The 16,299-nt window shown below is 43.2% G+C and overlaps 2 protein-coding genes, 1 long non-coding RNA gene and 1 pseudogene across 11 annotated transcripts in view; 2 read left to right on the forward strand and 2 right to left on the reverse strand.

The window, feature by feature from the left end:
* Positions 1-16,299, forward strand: part of DHRS7B (dehydrogenase/reductase 7B) — a 47,141-nt gene that overhangs the window by 13,413 nt on the left and 17,429 nt on the right. For 2 of the 9 annotated variants that reach the window (XM_059878062.1, XM_059878061.1), the window contains exon 2: positions 8,923-9,076. Coding sequence is in view for 1 of the 3 variants with exons in the window: in XM_005220362.5 (XP_005220419.1) it covers positions 10,716-10,834 (119 nt within the window). In the remaining 2 variants the exon portion in view is untranslated. 9 annotated transcript variants of the gene reach the window in all.
* LOC112442647 (uncharacterized) lies at positions 671-9,054 on the reverse strand. Its single transcript, XR_003030882.2, has 2 exons — positions 8,971-9,054; positions 671-1,179 (listed from the first exon to the last, which is right to left on the reverse strand). It is a non-coding gene; the product is annotated as an uncharacterized lncRNA (long non-coding RNA).
* On the forward strand, positions 3,865-4,896 carry LOC782389 (serine and arginine rich splicing factor 10 pseudogene; annotated as a pseudogene).
* Positions 11,592-13,343, reverse strand: LOC107131515 (large ribosomal subunit protein uL22-like). Its single transcript, XM_059878509.1, has one exon. The coding sequence runs from the start codon at positions 13,220-13,222 to the stop codon at positions 12,749-12,751; it is 474 nt and encodes a 157-aa protein (XP_059734492.1). The 5' UTR covers positions 13,223-13,343; the 3' UTR covers positions 11,592-12,748.

Below are 16,299 nucleotides of genomic sequence, written 5' to 3' on the forward strand. Positions count from 1 at the left end.
ACCTGGGGGCACAGGTATTTTTTCAAGACCCTGCTTTCAGTTCTTTTGCACGTGTATCCAGCAGTAGAATTGCTGGATCATATGATAATTCTATTTTTAATTGTTTTGAGGACGCTCCATAGTGTTTTTTTTTCAGTGGCAATACCATTTTACATTCTCACCCACGGTGCCTAAGGTTCTAATTTCTCCATATCCTCCCACTTTGCACTTTCTGGTTTTCTGATAGTAGTCATTCTAATGGGTGTGAGGTTGTATCTCATTGTATTCATAGTTATTATTTGCATTTTACTAATGACTAGTGATATTAAGCATCTTTTCATATACTTACTGGCTGTTTTTATATCTTCTTTAGAGAAATGTCTATTCAAGTCCTTTGCCCATTTTTGAATCCGGTTGTTTTGTTTCAAAGTTTAGGAGTTCTCTATATTAGATATTTGCTCTCTTATCAGATATATGATTTGAAAATATTTTCTGCCACCCTGTGGGTTACCTTTTTACTCTGTGAATAGTGTCTTTTAATGCACAACACATACATTTTCATGAACCAGTGTATCTAGTTTTTCTTTTGTTAGCTCTGCCTTTGGAGTCTTATCCAGGAAATCATTACCAAGTGCAATGTAAAATCAGCTTTTGCCTGTTTTCTTCTAAGAAATATGCTTTAGGTCTTACATTGAGGTCTCTGATCCTTCTTGAGTTTATTTTTGTACAAGGGTCCAAATTTGAACTTTTGCATGTGGATATACAGGGTTGTTTGTTTTTTTTTTAATTTAATTTTTTGTTTTTGGCTGTGCCACACAGCATGAAGAGGGCATGAGATTGAGCTTGTGCCGCCTGCAGTAGAAGCATGAGGTCTTAACCACTGGACCACCAGGGAAGTCCTTGGATATCCAGTTTTCTCAGCGTCATTTGCTTAAAGGACTGTCCTTTCCCCATTGAATTGTCTTGACAGCCCTATCAAAAATGATTTGCCCATATATGCAAAGGTTTATTTCTGAGCTCTCTATTCCATTGGTCTGTGTCTGTCTTTGTGCCAACACACTGCTTTGATTACTCTAGCTCTGTAGTAAGTTTTGATATTAGAAAGTGGTTCTTTCAGCTTTTTTGCTCTTTTCCAAGATTCTTTTGACTGTTCGGTTCCTTTGAGACTCCATGTGAATTCTGGGATGAGTTCTTCTTTTTCTGCAAAAGACACAATAGGGATTTTGATAGGGACTGAATTGAATCTGCAGATTGTTTTGATTAGGATTGGCATTTTAATAGTAATAAGTGCTCTACTTCATGCACATGGGGTATGTTTCCATTTACTTATGTCTTGTTTAATTTCTTTCAGCAATATATTATAGTTTTCATTGTATAAGTCTTCACCTCCCAATGTGTTCTTAAGTATTTCATTCTTTTAGTTGTTATAGTAAGTGAAATTGTTTTCGTAAATTTTTTCAGACTGTTCATTTTTCATGTGTACAAATACAACTGATTTTGTGTGTGTGTGTTGACTTTGTGTCCTGCTGCTGAATTGATTTATTCTAACACATTTTATTTTACTTCAAATTTTTATGGATTTATTTGGCTGCACCAGGTCTTAGTTGTAGCCACGGGTTCTGGGAAACAAACTCACTCAGAAGGACAATGCAGATAGTGGAATGCAGTTTATTACACCGGCGGGCCCAAGGCAGAGTCTTCTGTTAGCCAAGGACCCCAACCAGTTTTTGTGAAAACCTTATATACCCTAAGTGTACGTGCTCAAACCCACCTCCCCAAATTCTCTGAAACTAGTCTGAACAAAGGAAAAGAAAGATACAATCAAAGTTAACCCCTTATTCGTTATTCGTATGCCTTAAACCTGTGATTCGTATGCCTTAAGCCTAGGTAGTTAACAGTGGACAATTATCAATAGGCCTGTGGTCATACCCTAATAAGCATAATAGAATCTATGATTCTATTTGGTTACACAGATAATTAGGGTATTCTTTTAGGTGATGGAGAGTCTAGGTACAAGCCCTGGGGCTCTTCCAGGTACAAGCCCTGGGGCTCTTCCATCGGGGAGGGGGGTCTGGTTTTCCAGTTGGTATGTCGTTTCCATAGATATCGGGCATATAGCTCAAAGTCCACAGTCTGGCCCAAGATGGAGTCCTGCTTTCAAGATAGAGCCTGTTCTGTCTGTTTCCTCCTTCAGCAAGTGGGACTTTTTAGTTGCAACATGTAGGAAGATGACGCAGTAGAAGGACGTGCACTCCTCTTCTCCTGCGAAAACTCAAAATTACAACTCACTGCTGAACACCCATTGACAGGAAAATGTTGGATTCCACCAAAAAAAGATATTTCTCATCCATGGGCAAAGGAGAAGCCCCAAGAAGACGGTAGAAGGAGTGAAATCACGTTTAGAATCAAACCCCATACTCACCAGAGACGTTTGGAGGTCTCAAACAAAAAACCTTGTGTGCACCAGGACCCAGAGACCCCACAGAGACTGAGCCAGACCTGCCTCTGAGTGTCTCCTATGGAGGCATGGGTCAGCAGTGGCCTGTCGCGGGGACAGGGGCTCTGGCTGCAGCAGACCTGGGAGGCACTGCGTGTGACATAAATCCTTTTGGAGGAGGTGGCCATTAGCTGCACCATAGAGCCACTGAGCAGATGACCCACAAACTGGAGAACAATTATATGAAAGAAGTTCTTGCACTGTTGTGAAAGTTCTAGGACACACAACAGATTCCCCAACCTATGGATTGGGCAAAGGGACTGAGTACCCCCAGGGAATTTGACTTTGGAGGCAGTGGGATTTGATGACAGAACTTTCACAGGACTGGGGAAACACTCTTGGAGGGCATAAACAAAACCTTGTGCACACCAGGACCCAGGAGAAAGGAGCAGTGACCCACAAGAGACTGAGCCAGACTTGCCTGTGAGCATCCAGGAGTCTCCGGCAGAGGCGTGGGTCAGCAGTGGCCTGCCATGGGGTCAGGGGCACTGACTACAACAGTGCTGGCGTAAGTCCTTTTGACCCCTACCATGCTTGGCCTCAGACCAAACAACAGGAAAGGAACACAGCCCCTCGCATCAACAGAAAATTGGATTAAAGATTTATTGATCATGGCCCCACCTATCACAACAAGACCCAGATTCCCCCACAGCTAGTCCCTCCCATCAGGAAGCTTCCACAAGCCTCTTATCCTTATCCATCAGAGGGCAGATAGAATGAAAACCATAATCACAGAAAACTAACCAGACTCATCACATGGACCACAGCCTTGTCTAACTCAATGAAACTATGAGCCATGCCCTGTAGGGCCACCCAAGACAGACGGGTCATGGTGGAGAGTTCTGACAAAACGTAGTCCACTGGAGAAGGGAATGGCAAACCACTTCAGCATTCTTGCCTTGAGAATCCCATGAACAGTATGAAAAGGCAAAAAGATGACACTGAAAGATGACCTCCCCAGGTTGGTAGGTGCCCAGTATGCTACTGGAAAAGAGTGGAGAAATAGCTCAGAAGAAATGAAGAGGCTGAGCCAAAGTGGAAACAACACCCAGTCGTGGATGTATCTGGTGGTGAAAGTAAAGTCTGATGCTGTAAAGAACAATATTGCATAGGAACCTGGAATGTTAGGTCCATGAATCAAGGTAAATTGGAAGTCACACGGGAGATGGCAAGAGTAAACATCAACATTTTAGGAATCAGTGAACTAGAATGGACTGGAATGGGTGAATTAAATTCAGATGACCATTATATCTACTACTGTGGGCAAGAATCCCTTAGAAGAAATGGAGTAGCCCTCATAGTCAACAAGAGAGTCTGAAATGCAGTACTTGGGTGCAGTCTCAAAAATGACAGAATGGGCTGTAGCGGAGCCCTCTGGCTGTGTGTGTGTCTGTGGAGGATCCGGCGCCGAAGCTGCGGACGGTTTGCTGAGCCCGTTAGTGTCCCTGCGGAGACTCAACGCCGGCGTCATGTCCCGGTACCTGCGCCCCCCCAACACGTCTCTCTTCGTGAGGAACGTGGCTGACGATACCAGGTCTGAAGATTTACGTCGGGAATTTGGTCGTTATGGTCCTATAGTTGATGTGTATGTTCCACTTGATTTCTACACTCGCCGTCCAAGAGGATTTGCATATGTTCAATTTGAGGATGTTCGTGATGCTGAAGATGCTTTACATAATTTGGACAGAAAGTGCATTTGTGGACGCCAAATTGAAATACAGTTTGCACAGGGGGATCGAAAGACTCCAAATCAGATGAAAGCCAAGGAAGGGAGGAATGTGTATAGTTCTTCGCGCTATGATGATTATGACAGATACAGACGTTCTAGAAGCCAAAGTTATGACAGAAGAAGATCCAGGAGTCGCTCCTTCGATTACAACTATAGAAGATCTTATAGTCCTAGAAACAGTAGACCGACTGGAAGACCACGGCGTAGCAGAAGCCATTCCGACAATGATAGATTCAAACACCGAAATCGATCTTTTTCAAGATCTAAATCCAATTCAAGATCACGGTCCAAGTCCCAGCCCAAGAAAGAAATGAAGGCTAAATCACGTTCTAGGTCTGCATCTCACACCAAAACTAGAGGCACCTCTAAAACAGATTCCAAAACACATTATAAGTCTGGCTCAAGATATGAAAAGGAATCAAGGAAAAAAGAACCACCTAGATCCAAATCTCAGTCAAGATCACAGTCTAGGTCTAGGTCAAAATCTAGGTCAAGGTCTTGGACTAGTCCTAAGTCCAGTGGCCACTGATAGTATAAACCATGATATTTTTAGGCATGTATCATTCATTTACTCATAGTTTGGTTTACTTAAATTATCAGGAATACAATGTTGCAATGATGCTTAAAAAACACTTGTCAGTTTTCCCTGTACCAGGCAATGGTTATAATTAAAATGATATGCTGTTGAGAAGCCACTCTTAAGAGTCCAGTTTGTTTAATGTTATGGGCAGCTACCAATTCGTGGTGTCTCTGTATATTTTTGTAAAGATTCTCATTTTTTATGCTTGAAGTATTGGTGAAAAGATGTTGGTTGACCATAATTTGCAACATTGTCTTATTAAAAATAAACTTTCATATCCATATTTGGTAGAACTGTTAACCTAGAAATGTAGCTTGCTAATAAGATAGAATGAAAAAAAGTGAAGTTGTAGCCACAGTAAACACTGACGACCAGACACATTTAGGTTCAGGGTGGACCTTTTTGTCTTGTCCAGATGTCTAGGCCCGTGATGATAGTTTATGGCACAGTGTGGAGTAGTTCTTCTGTTAACCCCCACTGTCTTGGAACATGACAAGTGGGTTAAGTAGCATTTCCAGGCAGATTGTTTGAAACAAGGAGCCTTCACTTTCCTGGTTTCTATGAAGATTTGGAACCATACAAACGTCGGAAAAACTCACCTTAAAATTTGGGCAGGTTGATGGTGGCAGAAATAATTTTAAGGGGAAAAGAAAGCTCTTATGTAGTTACTTTAAGGAGCGTTGTTGACCATAATATTGCATAGTTTTCTTACTGCTGTTAAAAGCAAGTAAAGTGTTTCAAAGGAGGATTTGTTTGTGAATGCGCATAGTGTAAGAGGACTGAATTTTGATGCTTAAAGCACTTGGTGTGTGCATTTGTATCAAAATGTGCCCATCTCTTTATGAAGGAAGCTTGTTCTTCACACCTCAGTTTAACATGAGGCAAGTTAAAAAACAACACTCCCATTCTAAGTGATTCTCTGGTGCCATGAGATTTAAAATAACTTTGGAAAAAATTAATTTCAAGAAAGTCACATCTCTTTGAGTTTATGATTGATTATCAGTATAGTACCTGATAAAAACAAGAGAATAATACCCTACTCTTTATAAAAATTTCTAACATCTCTCTGTGATATCATGTGGGGGCAATAAAAAGTGACTTGATATGTCCAGTTTCATTTCAGAGTAAAAGCTAGCATCTTTAAAATTTTAGATTGCTTGCTTACAGGCATAAGTAAGAAATGTTGTGGGGAAACTATGCCTTTTAGAGGATTACTTTTTTCAGTTTCGGTTTTAGAGATCTAGGCCTTGCCTGTAAAGAACAAAAGGTGGTTTTTAAATACTGTTTGTGGAATGTGTTTCAAGGATTGATTCTAGAACCTTTGTATATTTGATAGTATTTCTAACTCATTTCTTTACTGTTTGCAGTTAATGTTCATGTTCTGCTATGCAATCATTTATATGCACGTTTCTTTAATTTTTTTAGATTTTCCTGGATGTATAGTTTAAACAAAAAGTCTATTTAAAACTGTAGCAGTAGTTTGCAGTTCTAGCAAAGAGGAAAGTTGTGGGGTTAAACTTTGTATTTTCTTTCTTATAGAAGCTTCTAAAAAGGTATTTTTATATGTTCTTTTTAACAAATATTGTGTACAACCTTTAAAACATCAATGTTTGGATCAAAACAAGACCCAGCTTATTTTCTGCTTGCTGTAAATTAAGCAAACATGCTAATAATAAAAACAAAATGAAGGAAAAAAAAAATGACAGAATGATCCCTGTTAATTTCCAAGACAAACCATTCAATATCACAGTAATCCAAGTCTATGCCCCAACCACTGATGCTGAAGAAGCTGAAGTTGAATGGTTCTATGATGACCTACAAGACCTAGAACTCACACCAGAGCAGCAAGTTAAGAGATACCTGGAGTAACAGGCAAATTTGGCCTTGGAGTACAATACGAAGCAGGGCAAGTCTAACAGAGTTTTGCCAAGAGGATGCACTGATCATAGCAAACACCCTCTTCCAACAACACAAGAGATGACTCTACACGTGAACAATGCTTTGGCCACCTGATGTGAAGAACTGACTCATTGGAAAAGATCCTGATGCTGGGAAAGATTGAAGGCAGGAGGAGAAGGGGACGACAGAGGATGAGATGGTTGGATGGTATCACCAACTCGATGGACATGAGTTTGAGTAAGCTCCGGGAGTTGGTGAGGGACAGGGAAGCCTGGCGTGCTACAGTCCATATGGTCACAGAGTCAGACACAACTGAGCGAGTGAACTGATGTAGGATCTAGCTCCCTGAACAGGAGTCGAATCCGGGCTCCCTGCATTGGGAGCATGGAGTCTTAGCCACTGGACCACCAGGGAAGCCTAACACATTTTAAAACACATTTTTTGTGTGTGTGTGTTATAGTCCTTAGGGTTTTCCACAAACAAGATCATATCGTCTGCAAACAAATAATTTTACTTCATCCTTTCCAATTTAGATGTCTTTTCTTTCTTTCTCCTGCCTAATTGCTCTGGCTAGAATTTTCAGTCTGTGTTGAATAGAGGTGGTGAAAGTCAGCATCCTTGCTTTGTTCCTGATCTTAGAAGAGAAGCTTTCATTCTTTTATCATTGAGTCCGATGTTTGATGGAGGTTTATTAGTATATGACTCTTAATTGTGTTAGTAGTTTCCTTCTATTCCTATTTGTTGAGTGCTTGCATCATGAAACAGTGTTAAATTTTATCAGATGCTTATTTCTTAATCAGATGCTTTTTCTGCATCAACTGAGACAATCATATGTTTTTCTTTCCTTCAGTTGATGTGGTGTATTTACCTTCATATGTTGAGCCAATCTTGCATCCCAGGAACAAACCCCACGTGGTTGGGATGTATAATCCTTTTACTATACTGCTAAATTCAGTTTGTTAGGGTTTTTTTGTTGAGAATTTTTGTGTCACTGTTCAAAAGGGATATTGGTCTGTAGTTTTCTTACAGTGTTTTTTCTTGCTGGTCTCATGGAATGAGTTAGAAAGTGTTCTCTCCTAAAACTCGGGAGTTGCAGCTGGCAGCTGCCCTGGGGTGGGCTGTGTGCTGTGTGGCCAGCATGCCTGTTTGGGTGGTTTTGACTTTGAATCAAAGCTTCAGGTGAGGCTTGTCCACTAGACAGGCTACCTTATCACAAGTCTAGTCATTTAACTTTTGTTTCTTTTTTTATCGTCAGTCTGTCTGTCTGGGCTGTGAGCTCCATGAGGTCAGAACCTGTGTCTCACGGGTCCATCGCCCTACAGCCCTGGTCTGCCCAGCTCCTGGTGCAAATGGCAGCTGATACGCCATTGATGAATGGGTGGGCCAGAGCCATCCTGGAGCTGAGCTGAGAGGCTCTGCATGTGACATGTGGATGGAAAATAGAGAGCTTAGTCTTTTTGCTGAACGCCCTTCAAGATGGCTGCCTGTGTGAAGTTCCTGTCCGAAATCCTCCCTGGAAGTGCTTTTTTTCAGTCACTTTATGAGTCAGCAGGACATTAGCGTTTACAGAGTGCTGCCCACGTTGTTTCTCATTGGAATAATCAGCCCCATTTTGTAAGTTAGCACAAGTTAGTTGCAGAGAGTAAATCTGCTCGCGTGTCAGGGACACAACAGGTGACCTTGAACTCCCCTCCCCAGCGCCAGCTTGGTACTTTTTCTGCTTTACCACTGCAATGACTGCCTCCTGTGGTTTCTTTTGGGGTGATGGTACAGGTCTGGTGTGTGTTCTAGGAAGAGGGCAAGGTCACGTGGGCATCTTCTAGTAATACTAAATTCATTTTATAAAGCACATTGGAAACCAAAATTGTTTTTAGTGACATGGTGTCTGGGCAGTTTCGTTCAGTGTGGTTTTTAAAAACCGAAGGCAGACTTTGGCCCGTAATGAACAGTTAGCCTCCAGCATCCTGTGCTTGTGTCGGCCGTTCCCCACTGCAGGGTCTGGAGCTGTGTCTGGCATCCCTCTTGCCACCTTCCCTGCCAGGCTGTGGGCAGTCGGTGCTCAGCGTCTTACTGCAGAGCAGTGCCCGCTTCAGCATGGTTGCTTTTCCAGGACGGAACGCCCCGGAGCTGGTCTGAAATACACTCAGGCCTTCCTCTTGGTTCTGTCTTCACTAATGCTGGCCTGCACTCCTTTAAACTGGGGGCCCTAAGGCTGTCATCTTAAAATACACCCCACAGGCCACCCGTCCGTGGCTCGTTCCAGCATTCCGGGGAGGGCCTGCTGACCTGAAGGTTTCCTCTGGCCTCCGGTCTGAGTCACTCAGCTTCGGGTCAAAAGACCAGAGAAGATTCGGTGTTGGGGCTGCCACTGGTGAAGCGTCTGCCGCCTGAGGTAGGTTCTGTCTTGTCTTTCCTGTCGAAGATGGCCTTCGCTGCTGCTTCTCGTACGCTTAGGACCACAAAAGAGTGGCTTCACTCTGTTCTTACTTTCTGAAATTAGATATGTATTTTCAGATATGGGTCACAAGCATGACCTGTAGCTTAGGTCACCTTTAGCAGAACAGCTGTGTGGAACTAAATGTGGGCTGTGGGAACAGGAGCCTGACTCCTGTCGCTGCCAGGCCCCTCCTTGCCGTGTGGCCTCCGTGTCCTGCCGCCCGGTTGGAACCCCTCTCTACCCTTTCGCCCCATTTTCTTGTACTTAACATGGCACATTATTTCATGACTGACCCTGACAGACCCGAACTCATCATTATCTTTGACTTTGGAGGGTTCTCAGATCCCTGCCTTTGATTTTCAGATGTGGCTGTTAACGGTTTAATTTCTGTGTGTGGTTTTTGAGTGGATTCTAACAACCTGTTTTTATTGAAGTTTCAGTTTATTTTAGTTTTGTGATTGTTTGAGAGAAGAAAGGGATCTTAGGAGCAGATTCCATCTGTGAAATGCAGTGTAGGATTTTGACTGAAGGATAGAAAATGGAACAGATGGCATAAGCGGTGACAAGCCTACTTCAAGTTGATTCCTCGGAGCTCCAGACTGAGGTTCTGAAGGCCTGTCTGAAGAGCCTCATAGAGAGCAGGAGAGCAGTGCACACCCACGACCTTCCTGCCACCCGTAGGGGCTCTTCCACCTTCATACGCTTGACTTGGGCCTGAAAACACCGGCCGATCCTGGGCTCCTGCCTTGTCCTGGAGAGCGTGGGCGTGGCTCCCAGTGTGTGGTCGTGCTTCCATTGCTTCCAGTCCAGGGGACACCTGGCTGGTGCCTCCCCGCCTCCATCTCTCCACGTGCTTCCTATCCTGTCTGACTGCACCTCGTGCTATAAGCTCATCTCCAAACGCTGGGAATCGTGAGCAAGATTTTTTTCCCCACTCCTACCTTTTTTTTTTAACCTCCAGTCTTGTATTCCATTTATATCTACAACTAGCAGTTAAGCATTTGGATATAAAATGCAAAACATATAAACACATGTGCCACGTTAAACTGCCCCCCTCCCCGCCAATACACACCCTTTGGTTTATATAGGAGATTTCTTTCCTGATCAGTACATATGGCCAGCTGAGACTCAGTTCTTTTCTGCCCTTTTGCTCAGAAAAGGCCCAGACACCGCACCAAGGCTGTGGGGCTGAGTTACTTCTGTGTCTCACTCTCTTGGCTGCCCGCACCAGTGGGAGTGAGACAGAAAGGAGTCGGCACAGCTGCCTCTGAGAGTCTGGGAGACCCAGGGGCCCATTTGTGTGGCCATGTGCACGGCAGAGCAGGATTAAAGTTGGGAGATCTTTAAGAATTTGAGAAACTCCCAGAAAGAGGTGTGATTGTCAGTGTTTGCAGCCTCACCTGTTCAGGGAAGTGATGCTGAAATTGAACCTGACTCTAAAATAAGTGGCTTGCTCTGGGGTGTCCCTTTTCCCACCATCGTCCTGAGCTGCTGGGCGGAGTGGGTGCTGGTTTCTAGTTTACTTTACGTTCTGATTTTGAGACCTTGCCAGACTGAATGCAGGTGCACTCTCCTTACAGAAAGCGGGCCGAGAATGGACCCCCTTATCCTGGTGCCGTATTTGCCTCGGGCAGAGAGGTCCCCGGGGCCGGAAGACCTGGGCTGGCGGGCGATGTGTCAGGTGCTCCAGGAACACCAGATGTGTCCGAGACGGTGTGTGGCTCCTCTTCTTTTTATGTCCGAGGTGCTGCCTTGGGCTTGAGCAGGTGCATGGAGCTGCGTTTGTGTCAGTGGTGTGCTTTGCTGGGTGGGTTTATCTTCATCCTGCTCCTCCCTGGCCGTGAGAAGGGGGTGGACGGGACACTACAGTCCCCGTCTGCTCTCTCCTTGCTCTGTCAGCCTCCGTGACTGTCGTGGCAGCCACATTTTCTTTTTTTGTTTTTAAACTTTGATTTGGTGTTGTGTTAACTTCTGCTGTACAACAGAGTGACTCAGTTGTATATATATTTCTTCATATGCTTTTCCATCATAGTTTATCATAGGATATTGAACATAGTTTCCTGTGCCATACAAGTAGGACCTTGTTGCTCATTCATTCTATATATAGTAGTTTGCATCTGCTCTTTCCAAACTCCCAACCCTCCCCTCCTCCACCCTCTCTCCCCGTCGGCAACCAAGAGTCTGTTCTTTATGTCTGAGTCTTTTCTGTTTTATGGATGTGTTCGCTTGTGTCGTGTTTTAGATTCTACATGAGTGATATCATATGGCGTTTGTCTTTCTCTTTTTTACTTCACTCAGTATGATAATCTCTAAGTCCATCCATGCTGTTGCAAATGGCATTATTTCATTCTTTATGTGGCTGAATAGTATTCCATTGCATGTGTGTTAGTGTGTGTATGTATATACACCACATCTTCTGTATCCATTCATCTGTTGATGGACATCGAGGCTATTTCCAGGTCTTCTAAACAGTGCTGCTCTGAACCTAACGATGCACGTATCTTTCCAAATTATAGTTTTGTCTGGGTGTATGCCCAGGACTGGGATTGCTGGATCACATGGCACATCTAGTTTTAGTTTTTTGAGGAACCTCCATACCGTTTTCCATACAGGCTGTACTAACTTACATTCCCACCAACAGTATAAGAGGGCTCCATATTGGCCAGACCCTCTCCAACATTTACTGTTAGTCGTCTGACTGGAGAGAGTTGGCCCCTCACTGTGGTTTTCATTGGCATTTCTCTCATGATTAATGGTGATGACCGTCTTTCCATGGGCCTGCTACCCTTGAACGTCTTCTTTGGAGAAATGTCTATTTAGGTCTTCTCCCCATTTTTCGATTGGGTTGTTTGTTTGTTTTATTATTTACTTCTGTGAGCTGTTTATATATTTTGGAAATTAAGCCTTGTTGGTCACATCATTTGCAAATATTTTCTCCCAGTCTTTTCACTTTTTTTTTTTTAGTCTTTTCATTTTGTTTGTGGTTTCCTTTGCTGTGCAAAAGCTTGTAAGTTTGATTAGGTCCCATTTGTTTATTTTTGCTTTTATTTTTATTTCTTTGGGACACTAACCTAAGAAAACATTGGTACCATTTATGTCAGAGAATGTTTTGCCTGTGTTTTCTTCAAGGTGTTTTATGGTGTCCTGTCTTATATTTGGGCTTCCCTGTAAGCTCAATTGGTAAAGAACCCACCTGCAATGCAGGAGACTCCAGTTCTATTCCTGGGTAAGGAAGATCCGCTGGAGAAGGGATAGGCTACCCAATCCGTATTCTTGGGCTTCCCTGTAGCTCAGCTGGTAAAGAATCCACCTGCAATGCAGGAGACCTGGTACAGTCCCTGGGCTGGGAAGATCCCCTGGAGAAAGGAAAAGCTACCCACTCCAGTATTCTGGCCTGGAGAATTCCATGGACAGTCCATGGGGTCACAAAGAGTCAGACACATCTGTAAGTCATTTTGAGTTTATTTTTGTGTATGGTGTGAGGGATGTGTTCTAACTTCATTGATTTACATGCAGCTGTTCAGGTTTTCCAGCACCACTTGCTGAACATACTTTTTTCCCCCATATTGTATGATCTTGCCTCCTGTGTTGAAGATTAATTGTCCATAGGTCTGTTGTTTTTTTTTTTTAACTTTTATTTGCATTGATTTTTTGCGGCATTAATTCCCGAGCCATATGTTTTTGTTTCTTCAGTTTCTTCTGGGATAGCTTTTTCTTCTGTGCAACCTCCTCTTCTGGGTTAGAAACAATCTGTTCTTTTTCAGGAAGGATCATCTCAATGTGGCAGGGAGAGCTCACGTAGGGGTTGATCCGACCGTGAGCTCTGTAAGTCCTGCGCCGCGTCTTGGGGGCTTTGTTCACCTGGATGTGCTCAATGACCAGAGAATCTACATCTAAGCCCTTAAGTTCAGCGTGACTCTTTGCATTTCTGCGCATGTGCAGTAACAATTCAGCGCTCTTTTTGGGCCCCCGACCCTGCGTCCAGCCCCGCTGTTTGGCCTGTGCACACCCAGCAGCTCCACCGTTGTAGCGACGGAAAGGCACACGTTGCTTCTTAAAAGTGACATCCTTCAGATACTTGGTGGCTTTTCGGATATGCATACCCTTTACGGCCTGGGCAGTTTTCACGAATGTTCTTAAAGTGAACACGAAGATTTGAACCTCTTGATTTGGATGATTTTGTGGGGTTTTCTGGGTCGAGTGAATAGTGCACCATTTTTAGGGGTCACCTCAGGCTGCTTACTCGAAAAGGGTCTGTAGGTCTTTGAATTTATTTCTGGGCTCTGTGTTCTTTTCCTGTGATCCATGTGTCTGTTTCTGTGCCAATACCATGCTGTTTCGATGACTGTAGCTTTGTAGTATTATCTGAAGGCTGGAAGTATTATCTTATGCATCCTGCTGTGTTCTTTTTCTTCAGGATTGCTTTGGCAATTCTGGGTCTTTAATGGTTCCATATAAGATTTAGGATTATTTGTTATAGTTCTGTGAAAAATGTCATAGGTAAATTGATAGGAGTCACATTCAGTTCATTTTAGTTGCTCAGTCCTGTCCAACTCTTTGCGACCCCATGAATCGCAGCACGCCAGGCCTCCCTGTCCATCACCAACTCCCGGAGTTCACTCAGACTCATGTCCATGGAGTCAGTGATGCCATCCAGCCATCTCATCCTCTGTTGTCCCCTTCTCCTCCTGCCCCCAGTCCCTCCCAGCATCACAGTCTTTTCCAATGAGTCAACTCTTCGCATGAGGTGGCCAAAGTACTGGAGTTTCAGCTTTAGCATCATTCCTTCCAAAGAAATCCCAGGGCTGATCTCCTTCAGAATGGATTGGTTGGATCTCCTTGCAGTCCAAGGGACTCTCAAGAGTCTTCTCCAACACCACAGTTCAAAAGCATCAATTCTTCAGTGCTTAGCTTTATTCACAGTCCAACTCTCACATCCATACATGACCACAGGAAAACCATAGCCTTGACTAGACGGACCTTTGTTGTCAAAGTAATGTCTCTGCTTTTGAATATGCTGTCTAGGTTGGTCATAACTTTTCTTCCAAAGAGTAAGCGTCTTTTAATTTCATGGCTGCAGTCACCATCTGCAGTGATTTTTGAGCCCCCAAAAATAAAGTCTGACCCTGTTTACACTGTTTCCCCATCTATTTCCCATGAAGTGATGGGACCAGATGCCATGATCTTTGTTTTCTGAATGTTGAGCTTTAAGCCAACTTTTTCACTCTCCACTTTCACTTTCATCAAGAGGCTTTTTAGTTCCTCTTCACTTTCTGCCATAAGGGTGGTGTCATCTTCATATCTGAGGTTATTGATATTTCTCCTGGCAATCTTGACTCCAGCTTGTGCTTCTTCCAGTCCAGAGTTTCTCATGATGTACTCTGCATATAAGTTAAATAAGCAGGGTGACAATATACAGCCTTGACGAACTCCTTTTCCTATTTGGAACCAGTCTGTTGTTCCATGTCCAGTTCTAACTGTTGCTTCCTGATCTGCATATAGGTTTCTCAAGAGGCAGGTCAGGTGGTCTGGTATTCCCATCTCTTTAAGAATTTTCCACAGTTTATTGTGATCCACACAGTCAAAGGCTTTGGCATAGTCAATATAGCAGAAATAGATGTTTTTCTGGAACTCTCTTGCTTTTTCCATGATCCAGTGGATGTTGGCAATTTGATCTCTGATTCCTCTGCCTTTTCTAAAACCAGCTTGAACATCAGGAAGTTCATGGTTCACATATTGCTGAAGCCTGGCTTGGAGAATTTTGAGCATTACTTTACTAGCGTGTGAGATGAGTGCAATTGCGTAGTAGTTTGAGCATTCTTTGGCATTGCCTTTCTTTGGGATTGGAATGAAAACTGACCTTTTCCAGTCCTGTGGCCACTGCTGAGTTTTCCAAATGTGCTGGCATATTGAGTGCAGGACTTTCACAGCATCATCTTTCAGGACTTGAAATAGCTCCACTGGAATTCCATCACCTCCACTAGCTTTGTTCGTAGTGATGCTTTCTAAGGCCCACTTGACTTCACATTCCAGGATGTCTGGCTCTAGGTCAGTGATCACACCATCGTGATTATCTGGGTCGTGAAAATCTTTTTTGTACAGTTCTTCTGTGTATTCTTGCCATCTCTTCTTAATATCTTTTGCTTCTGTTAGGTCCATAACATTTCTGTCCTTTATCGAGCCCATCTTTGCATGGAATGTTCCCTTGGTATCTCTAATTTTCTTGAAGAGATCTCTAGTCTTTCCCATTCTGTTGTTTTCCTCTATTTCTTTGCATTGATCTCTGAGGAAGGCTTTCTTATCTCTTCTTGCTATTCTTTGGAACTCTGCATTCAAATGCTTATATCTTTCCTTTGCTCCTTTGCTTTTTGCTTCTCTTCTTTTCACAGCTATTTGTAAGGCCTCCCCAGACAGCCATTTTGCTTTTTTGCATTTCTTTTCCACGGGGATGGTCTTGATCCCTCTCTCCTGTACAATGTCACGAACCTCATTCCATAGTTCATCAGGCAGTCTATCTATCAGATCTAGGCCCTTAAATCTATTTCTCACTTCCACTGTATAATCATAAGGGATTTGATTTAGGTCATACCTGAATGGTCTAGTGGTTTTTCCTACTTTCTTCAATTTAAGTCTGAATTTGGCAATAAGGAGTTCATGATCTGAGCCACAGTCAGCTCCTGGTCTTGTTTTTGCTGACTGTGTAGAGCTTCTCCATCTTTGGCTGCAAAGAATATAATCAATCTGATTTCAGTGTTGACCATCTGGTGATGTCCATGTGTAGAGTCTTCTCTTGTGTTGTTGGAAGAGGGTGTTTGTTATGATCAGTGCATTTTCTTGGCAAAACTCTATTAGTCTTTGCCCTGCTTCATTCTGTATTCCAAGGCCAAATTTGCCTGTTACTCCAGGTGGTTCTTGACTTCCTACTTTTGCATTTCAGTCCCCTATAATGAAAAGAACATCTTTTTTGGGTGTTAGTTCTAAAAGGTCTTGTAGGTCTTCATAGAACCGTTCAACTTCAGCTTCTTCAGCGGATTACTCTGATATTGAATGGTTTGCCTTGGAAACGAACAGAGATCATTTTGTCGTTTTTGAGATTACATCGAAGTACTGCATTTCGCACTCTTTTGTTGACCATGATGGCTACTCCATTTCTTCTGAGGGACTCCTGCCCGCAGTAG

Source organism: Bos taurus, chromosome 19 (assembly GCF_002263795.3).
Source record: "Bos taurus isolate L1 Dominette 01449 registration number 42190680 breed Hereford chromosome 19, ARS-UCD2.0, whole genome shotgun sequence".
In the NCBI taxonomy this organism is placed as follows: Eukaryota; Metazoa; Chordata; class Mammalia; order Artiodactyla; family Bovidae; genus Bos; species Bos taurus.

Bases quoted from the DNA above. Each gene is read 5' to 3' on its own strand.
- LOC107131515 (XM_059878509.1), bottom strand. From the start codon at position 13,222: ATGCATATCCGAAAAGCCACCAAGTATCTGAAGGATGTCACTTTTAAG.